The 10,057-nt window shown below is 43.3% G+C and overlaps 1 protein-coding gene across 1 annotated transcript in view; it reads right to left on the minus strand.

The window, feature by feature from the left end:
* Window positions 1-10,057, minus strand: part of POLR2B (RNA polymerase II subunit B) — a 76,927-nt gene that overhangs the window by 57,688 nt on the left and 9,182 nt on the right. Inside the window, exon 3 of the mRNA XM_075204735.1 lies at window positions 3,099-3,211. Within this exon, the coding sequence (XP_075060836.1) occupies window positions 3,099-3,211 (113 nt within the window). The remainder of the gene's footprint in view (window positions 1-3,098; window positions 3,212-10,057) is intronic.

The raw sequence follows: 10,057 nt of genomic DNA on the forward strand, positions 1-10,057 counted from the left end.
AGAACTATTTACTATACCAGACATTAGTCATTTGTCCCTGAACACTTTGTTTTGCTCCCAATTTCCAATGATATTCCTAACTAAATTAACCTGGACAGAATTGAAGAAGTGTATGGGATATCTTATCAAGAAAGTTCTGAAAACCTGTAAGAAACAAGTCAAGTATTGCTACAATTCAACCACACACATATGATCATTGTGTGTTTCTTTCTATCAATACTATAGGGACCAGGGCAATGTGGATGAAGATAAGAGTCATTTTTAAATGTGTTTAAGAAGATATCAAGGCACAGATCAGAACACTGACCTGTGCAAAATGAATTATATTGACAGGAAAGTGTAATATCTTCAAATCCATGTTAAAAGTATATGCCGATAGATTCATTAATCCAGAGTCATCCAAGGGTTTACTTATAATTTTGTTGAAAAGGGGAAAAAAATAAATAAAAAAAAAATAGTATTTTCATACTTGCATTAAATTATTTTCTCTGAATCTAATGGGATACACTGGAAACAGATATCCTGGAGCAGAAGTGTACCACCTTGTTGTCCCATGGAGATGCATCATGTAGACACGCAGCTGCCCCCAAACTACTGGATGAATGGGCCATTATCAGGGGTGAAGGGTCTATCTGCTGAGATTTTTCAAAGACCCTGTAACTGGTGTTAAAGATCAATGTTCCCACGCTGTCATCAGAGATGAGTAACCACTGTCACCAATATACAGTCTCAGATGGCACGCGAGCAACCCATGTGGAGATTGTCACTTCTCCTGCAGCGGAGCTATAGAGGCACCTTTGGAGACAGTGTGGTTTGTCTGGTGAAGAGATCGTGATACTTGCCCAACTGAAATAAGTGCGACCTGAAAAGCCATAGAAATTGCACCGTTTCAAAGGTGCAAACCATTTTTCTGCAATAACTTCATGCACAGGTGAACTGACACCTGTCTGCAAGCTAACAAGGACTTTACCAGTCCCTGCAGAGAGGATTTAGTTCTCTGGTAAGAACAACTTCTGCTGACAAGTGTAAAACAGAAGACCCAGGAAGATCATTATCTGGAAAGGAGTCGATTTTCTGGAATTGTATGAGCCAGCCGTAAAGTGTGGGCCATCTCCCAAACATGAGCCAAAAGCAAAGCCAAGGAACCTGACTGGTTAACAGATCATCCACAACTGCCATGATCTTTGTGGTTAGCCTCTGCCAAAGGATAGGGTCCAAAACAGATAGTGATGGGACTGATCTGCAAAGCTGAGAAACCACTAGTGTCTCTCCAGATTGGAACACGCATCACTTCCATGATATCCATGGGCACCATGAATTCATCCATTTCCAACACCGTTCATGACCAACCTCAAGAACTCCATCTTGAACCTGTTTACCCACAACTGAACGTTTATGAATTTCAAGTTCAGAAAGTAACCATCTGGTTTCTGGACAAGGAAGATATTTGAGTAAAAACTCAATTATTTTCTGCTGTTATGGGATGAACGACTCAGACTGCAGAAATAAGGGACTGAATGGTTTTCCATTAGGGCAAAACATATTGTCTTGTCTCCAAAAATACAAGTGGTGAAAAAGCGTGTGGGAGGGAATTTCAGGCAGTCTATGATGGATATCCAAGTTGCGATGCCTTATCTCATCGTGCCTGTGTAAGAGTTGAACCACTGAATCCCAAAAGAGAAGCAAACGGGCTTCTACAACAGGAGTTCCTGGGTAAGCTGACTGCTTGTCAGAGGGCTTGAAAGCTGGACGTCTAGTCATCCAAGCCTGCCTATCTCTCATCATCCCTTCCCAGGGAATGGAGAACAGACCTCTTGCTGTACCATAGGGACAAGAGAAGTGAAAACCTAGTTACCTTAGGCCTAGGAGCATTAACGGGTAGAAAGGAACGCTTTCCCCCGCCTGTGGCCTGTGCAATGATATTAACCAGTTCAGAGCGTCCCTGCTCTGATCTCTAGGGGGATAAATTTATCAAGCTGCGGATTTCTGCCTATAGGAACCAATCAGATTCTAGTTATTTATTTAATACATTCTACAAAAGCACAGCTAGAATCTGATTGGTTGCTATAGACAACATCTTCACTTTTTCAAACTCTCAGCTAGATAAATTTACCCTTAGGGAATGAAATAGCCTGAGTGTCACCAGTCACCGCTTGTGAGTACACCAGTGGGTGTATGCTATGGGCATACTCCCCTTTCCATACACTGAAGAGAAAACAAAAAAAAAAAAAAAAAAGAAGAGAATTAGAGGATTTGGAGCAGCAAAAGACAAAGGCCAAAGGAAAGGATAGCTCACAGAAAACCATACCAAGTACTTCCCTGCGGCAGACAGTGGAGAAGGGTAGGAGAAGGAGCGGTTGCTTCAGGTTGCTCCCAAGATGGCTGCTTTGTCCCTTCTGATGAGCTTGTCTAACTGGGAAGCCACACCAGGGACAAGGTGCTGAAGGGCTCTACATAGCTGCCCTATCTGTGCCTAGTGTGGGGCAGCTATGTAGAGCAAGTATTGGTATAGAGGAGGAGAAGCTTGAGCTGTAGCCGGTAAATTTAATGAGCCCAAGCTCCTGTCACTGCACTCTACACCCCAGTTTCAGTGTTCTCCACTAGGATGAATAAGAAAAAAATACACAATTCCGAATTTCTTTTTCTTTATATGTTTTGCCTTCCATGGTAAAGGAAAAAGTACAAGAGTGTGAAAATCTACAAAATAAGCACACACCTGTGTCAGCAAAGAGATTTAGAGATGCAAACTAAGTGAATTTCAACATAACACCATGACCACGACGTTATCTGTGTGGAGTTTGTATGTTCTCCCCGTGTTTGCGTGGGTTTCCTCCCACAATCCAAAAACATACTAGTAGGTTAATTGACGTGTGTGTGTGTGTGTGTGTGTGTGTGTGTGTTAGGGAATTTAGACTGTAAGCTCCAATGGGGCAGGGACTGATGTGAATGAGTTCTCTGTACAGCGCTGCGGAATCAGTGGCTCTATATAAATAAATGGTGATCATGATGATGATAACACAATCTGTTGAGATCAAATAATACAACAGAATCATAAGCAGCCAAGCATTTTAACGTTTGTAGCACCAACAAATTCTTACGTTAGATTTCTTAGTCTAGCTTCATTTGGCATCATTGGCGAAGGAGCACCATCTCTTTCCCAGTGTGTAGGTTTTGATAGATAAATTTGCTCAAACTTCAAAAGGAACCTTGGCTGTAATATATTAGAGAAACTATTAAAATGGAAAACTAGAAGTACAGTGAACAAGCAAAGCAAACCAGAAGTTAATTCATTAGAACCATCTAGCTGTTATCTGTAACTAAAATTAGGCAGTGGTGCATACAGAATACAAGAAAAAATAAAATACAATAGATTGTTCTCAAGATAGAAGGTAGAAAAAACAAAACAAAATTTTAGACTTTCGTTAAATTCATTTCTCAGATTACATTTAGGGGACACTGCTATCTTGAGGGTATAGATTAATGATCCCAAATGGAAGTAGAGAAATAAGGATTTTTATTCACCGTAAAATCGATTTTCCACTCCAGTGGGGGACACTGCGAGACATTGGGGTATAGTAGGTGGGACTAGGAGTTTAGGCACTTAAACTTATCATCTTTCCTCCCTTACTATGCCCCTCCTCTCCTGTAGTCTCAGGGCACGCAGGTATAGGCTCCTTTTCCTCAGTTTTGTTTAACCAAGCGTATGAGAAAGAGGAGCCCTGTGCGATAAAATATTTTTTATTTTTTTTTGGCAATAAAAGTCACACAACAGAACTATTTACAGAGCAAGGCGTGCAGTTGTCCCCCAATAGTGTAAGAGAAATCAATTTTACAGAGAGTAAAAATCCTCTTTTCTCTTTCCTACCATTGGGGGACACTGCAACACATTGGGGACATACCAAAGCTGCCTCTAAGGGAGGGAATGCTCTGAAATGGCTGCACGCAACACTGTGTCCATCCGTGGATACAAAGCCCTGCAGCCTGAAGAATTTTGAAAAGGTGTGGACAGACACCCATGTTGCCACTCTACAGGACTGCTTCGCCGAAGACCCACGGCGGGCCACCCAAGATACGTTGACAGCTCTGGTTGAATGAGCCTTTAACGCTGCTGGGACGGGCCGAGACACCGGGACATAAGCCAGAGAAATAGTGGACCATATCCAGTGGGCAAGAGACTGCTAAGAGGCCGACCAGCCTCGCATTGTAAAGAACAAAAAGGTCCTTTGTTCTGCTGACAGAGGCCGTGCGGGCAACATAAAGACGAAGAGCATGAATGACGACCAGCAACAGAAATTCGTCACTAGAAGAAGAGGACGAAGGGTGGAAAGGCCGGGACCACTATTTCCTGATTTAAGTGGAACCTAGACACTACTTTCGGAACAAAGGAAGGCTTGGTGCGCAGGAACGCTCTATCCTCATAGAAAACTAAGAAAGGAGAATTTCAGCAGAGCGCTGCTAATTCGGAGACTCTATGAGCTGACGAGATAGCCAAGAGAAACACAGTCTTCCAAATGAGATGGCATAAATTAACTGACTCCAGAGGTTCAAATGAGGTCTGGGCAAGTGCGTTACGCACCAAATCGGGGTCCCAAGGTTTCACTGGGTGAATGAAGGGGGGATGCACATGAAGGACCCCCTGCAAAAAGGTCTGAACATCCCTGAATGTCAACAGGCTGCGTTGGAAGTAAAGGGAAAGCACTGAAAGTTAAACTTTAAGGGACCCCAGCCGGAGCTCCTTATCAAGGCAGGCCTACAGGAAAGCCGAGGGAGACTAAACCTGGATGTGTGTAGACTGTGGGCCTCACACCAAAGAATATATGTCTTCCAGACTTGATGGTATATGGTAGAGGACGCCTTTCTGGCCCTCATTAGGGTACCAATGACTTCCTGTGAAAAACCCCTGGTCCTGAAAATGAGGGTTTCAACAGCCACGCCGTCAAAGCTAGACAATCCAAAGAGTGACAGCGAAAAGGACCCTGAGCAAAAAGATCTGGTTGTGTTGGCAGATGGAAGGGTGGTGCTGCCGCCAGTTTCATAATGTCTGAGAACCATGCCCTGCTAGGCTAATGAAGGGCTACTAGATTTGCAGGCACCCGTTATCTTATTAACTTTTTAGCCCCCACGAGAGCATGGGTATCGGCGGGAAGAAGTACACTAGGTGAAAGTGCCATGGGACTGTCATGGTATCCACGAACTCTGCTTGAGGGTCTCACGCCTTTGAGCAGTATCAGGGGAGCTGGCAATTAAGCCTGGATGCCATGAGATCAATCATTAGCATGCCCCAGCGCTCCACTAGAACAGCAAAAAAGTGTTTGTTGAGGGACCATTCTGCCTGCTGAGGAAATCGGCTTCCCAATTTTCCACGCCCAGAATTGAGATGGCTGATATGCTGGGAACATGCCATGATCTCGGTCATTGCTTAGATACGCCACGGCCGTGCATTGGAGAGGAGGGGACCTGGGACCCTGTAATCTCCGGGACCATGCTGTCACCCCTCCCCAGCCTGACAGACTTGCGTCTGTCATGACTAAGGTCCATGACCACCCTCTCAGAGACTGACCCTTCTCCAGATTTGCTTTTGATAGCCAATAAGCGAGGGACAGGCGGATGATCTGCCTGTCGAGATGCAGATGAGAACCTGGAGGATCTCCCGCTGAAGTGGGCGAGAGAGGAACTGGGCGAACGGCACCGACTCGAACACGGACACCATCGTTCCCAGGAGTTTCATGCAACTGAGGAGGGAAACCTCTGCCTGCCTTAGAAAGGTCCTGGTTTTGCGCAAGAGAATGAGGACCTTGTTTTCCGGTAAGTATACGCCGAGTCACTGTATTGAACAAGAGGCCTAGGAATCCCATTCGCTGTTGCGGAATGACAGAAGACTTGGGTAAATTTACAACTCACCCGTGTGCTTCCAGGAACTTCATTGTTATCTGGATGTGCCGAGATAAAAGTGCTGTTGACTTCAGCGGAAGATCGTCCAGATAGGGAACTATTGTTATTCCCCTCTGACGCAGTACCCCGCCATGATCGCCATATGATCTTGGTGAACACTCGGGGGAGCGGTCGCTAGGCCGAAAGGAAGGGCCCTGAACTGAAAACTGGAGTTCCCTATTGCGAAGCGGAGGAGGCAATGCTGTCCCTTCCATATCGTCATTCTGGCGATGACAGTCCAAAGGGACTCCATCCGGAACCTTTGAGTCTTTACCTGCTTGCTGAGAGACTGCAGGTTTAAAATTGAGCCTAAAGATCTGTCCTGTTTTGGCACCAAGAAGAGGCTGGAGTAAAACCCCCGTCCTCTTTCCTGCACAAGGACGGGAACAATAACCACTGAAGAGCTCTGCGCCTGAGAGGACAAATGGGTATTGCCGTGGTGAAGAACCTCCATTGTGGGAACTGGTTCGGTCTATGACATAGCCCCGAGGCACAATACCTCTTGTCCAAACGTCTGTGGTGGACGTGGAAACGAAGAAGACGTGCCCCCACCACTGAATTCCCTGGGAAAAGACTGTCACGCAGCGGGCTTGTCACCCGGTCTCGAGGTTCCTAGCTTAACAGCGCCCTACATTTGCTCTAAACTCCCATTGAAGAGAGACAGAGCAGAGGAGCAGCGTGTAGCCAATGATCTCCGTGTCCCAGCAATACAAGATGGCCACTTCCACGCCAGGAAGTGGGGGGCCCGTTCTTCCTTCAGCCCTCCCTAAAAATGGCTTCCTCCATGCATCTCCGACTCCTTTGTGTGGCAACCGGCGTCAATATCCGCACACACATACTAAGATGCCCAGGTAGCCTGCCGCGCTAAAAGTAAACAGTCTCCTGAAGAGAAGGAGCCTATACCAGTGTGCCCTAGGCACTTAAACGAAACTGAGGCTACAGGAGAGGAGCGGCATAGTAGGGGAGGAAAAAAGATAAGTCTAAGTGCCTAACTCCTAGTCCCACCTACTATACTCGCAATGTCTTGCAGTGTCCCCCAATGTTAGGAAAGAGAAAATGGAGTATGCCAACCCTGTTTTCTCTTTGAAGTGCAGGATCAGATGACCTGACTTCAACAGTTCCTTGACCTATACCCAATAGAGCTGGATGGGCATGAGTTGGACCAGAGAGTGAAGGAAAAGCAGCCAACAAGTGCTCAGCATATACAGGAACTTCTTTAAGACTGTTGTAAGGCATTCCAGGCTGCCTCATTAAGTTGGTTGAGAGACAGCCAACATAGTAACATAGTTGATGAGGTTGAAAAAAGACACCAGTCCATCAAGTTCAACCTATTTTGGATCTCCTGCGATCCTGCACTTATATTTGAAATTAATCCAGAGTAGGCAACCGCCCATCTGTTTCAATTTTGAAAATCCCCCCCAGACTCAATATTGCAATCCAATTTTTACCCTATATCCACTACTATCCTTTATTTTAAATTAAAGGTCGTATCCCTGGATACACCTTTCCGTTAAAAATTTGTCTAACCCTTTCTTAAACATATCTATTGAATCTGCCATCACAACCTTCCCTGGCAATGAATTCCATATCTTGACTGCCCTTACTGTAAAGAACCCCTTCCTTTGCTGGTTGTGAAATTTCCTCTCCTCTAACCTTAGGGGATGACCACATGTCCTGTGTATGGTCCTTGGGGTAAAAAGTTCCCATGAAAGCTCTCTGTATTGACCCCTAATGTATTTGTACATAGTAATCATATCTCCCCTTAGACGCCTCTTTTCTAAAGTAAACATGCCTAAACTGGCTAACCTTTCCTCATAACCTAATGACTCCATACCCTTTATCAATTTTGTCGCCCTTCTCTGAACCCTTTCTAGTTCCAAATTATCTTTTTTATAGAGTGGTGCCCAGAACTGTACTGCATATTCAAGATGAGGTCTTACCAACGATTTATACAGTGGCAAAATTACACCGTCTTCCCTTGCATCTATGCCCCTTTTTATGCATGCCAATACTTTGTTTGCCCTTGCAGCTGCTGCTTGACATTGAGCACTATTGCCAAGTCTACTGTCTATGAGCATTCCCAAATCCTTTTCCATTATAGATTCTCCCAAATTAATTCCATTTAATTTATAGATTGCGTTCTTGTTTTTGATCCCTGAATGCATAACCTTACATTTATCTGTGTTAAACCTCATATTCCATTTAGCCGCCCAATCCTCCAGTTTATTTAAGTCCCTCTGTAGAGAAGCTACATCTTGCTCTGATTTTATTACCTTACAGAGTTTAGTGTCATCTGCAAAAATAGAAACTTTACTCTCTAAACCATCACCAAGGTCATTAATAAATATATTAAAAAGGAGTGGTCCCAGCATGGAACCTTGAGGTACTCCACTTAAGACTTTTGACCAATTAGAAAATGTTCCATTTATCACAACTCTCTGTTCCCTATTCTCTAACCAGTTTTCGATCCAAGTACAAATTTTGATTTCTAGACCCAGTTCCCTTATTTTGTAAACCAACCTCTTGTGTGGCACTGTATCAAAGGCCTTTGCAAAATCTAAGTAGACCACATCTACTGTCCTGCCCTGATCTAAGTTCCCACTAACTTCCTCGTAGAAACTAATTAGATTAGTTTGACATGACCTATCCCTCACAAATCCATGTTGATTCCCACTAATAATTTTATTGCGTACCAAGTAATCCTGAATACTGTCCCTTAAAATACCTTCCAGTAGTTTCCCCACTATTGATGTCAGGCTTACAGGTCTACAATTCTCTGGTTGTGATCTCGTCCCCTTTTTAAACAACTACACCACATCTGCTATTCGCCAATCCCTTGGTACTGAGCCTGATGAGATTGAATCTCTGAAAATTAAGAATAGCGGTCTAGCTATTTCCGAGTTTAACTCCATAAGGACCCTTGGGTGTATGCCATCTGGACCTGGAGCTTTATTTATCTTAATATTCTTCAGTTGCCTTTGGACTTCTTTTTCTGACAACCAAGTATTAATTAATGGCATGGTTTCATTTCCATTTTTATGTATTACTCCTGCCATTTGTTCTTCTCTGGTAAATACTGAAGAAAAGAACGTGTTTAATATCTCTGCTTTTTCCTTAGTATCATTTATCAATTCACCCATCTCACTTCTTAGGGGTCCTATATTATTTTTTTAAATCCTTTTGCCATTTATATACTTAAAAAACTTTTTGGGGTTTGTCTTACTTTCTTTTGCAACATGCCTTTCATTTTCTAATTTAGCCAATCTAATTTCCTTTTTGCATGTTTTATTACATGCCTTGTACCTATGGAAGGACTCCTCTGACCCTTCAGACTTAAACAATTTAAATGCCCGCTTCTTCCTTTACCGTTTTATTTAGCCACATTGGTTTCGACTTAATTCTTTTACATTTATTTCCCATAGGAATGAACTTATACGTGTATGTTTCCAACAACATTTTAAAGACAGCCCACATTTCTTCCTTATTTTTTCCTTCAAAGGCTTTGTCCCAGTCTATGCTCTTTATAGACTCCTTTAGCATATTAAAATTTGCCTTTTTAAAGTTTAAAGTCCTAGTTGATCCCTTATACTGTTGTTTCTGGAAACTAATTTCAAATGAGACCATATTATGATCACTGTTTCCCAAGTGCTCCTTTACTTGAATATTTGATATTACGTCTACATTGTTTGTTATTACTAGGTCCAGTATAGTCCGGTTCCTAGTTGGTTCCTCAACTAATTGGGACATGTAATGGTCTTTTAGCGTGCTCAGAAACCTATTTCCCCTAGCTGTACCGCAGGTCTCAGTACTCCAATCAATGTCCGGATAATTAAAATCCCCCGTAATTAAAATTTGACCTAGTTGTGTAGCCTTTTCAATTTGCTGTAGAAGTTGGGCTTCCTCAATCGTACTAATATCTGGCGGTTTATAGCATATCCCTATCAGAAACTTCTCTGAACTTTTTCCTCCGCTGGATATTTTCACCCACAATGCCTCTATATTATCACCAATATTCTCGTATATAACTTCCTGAATACTTGGTTTTAATTCTGGCTTAATATAAAGACATACTCCTCCTCCCCTTTTATTTACCCTGTCCCTCCTGAAGAGAGAATAGCCTTCCAAG

Source organism: Mixophyes fleayi, chromosome 1 (genome assembly GCF_038048845.1).
Source record: "Mixophyes fleayi isolate aMixFle1 chromosome 1, aMixFle1.hap1, whole genome shotgun sequence".
Classification (NCBI taxonomy): Eukaryota; Metazoa; Chordata; class Amphibia; order Anura; family Limnodynastidae; genus Mixophyes; species Mixophyes fleayi.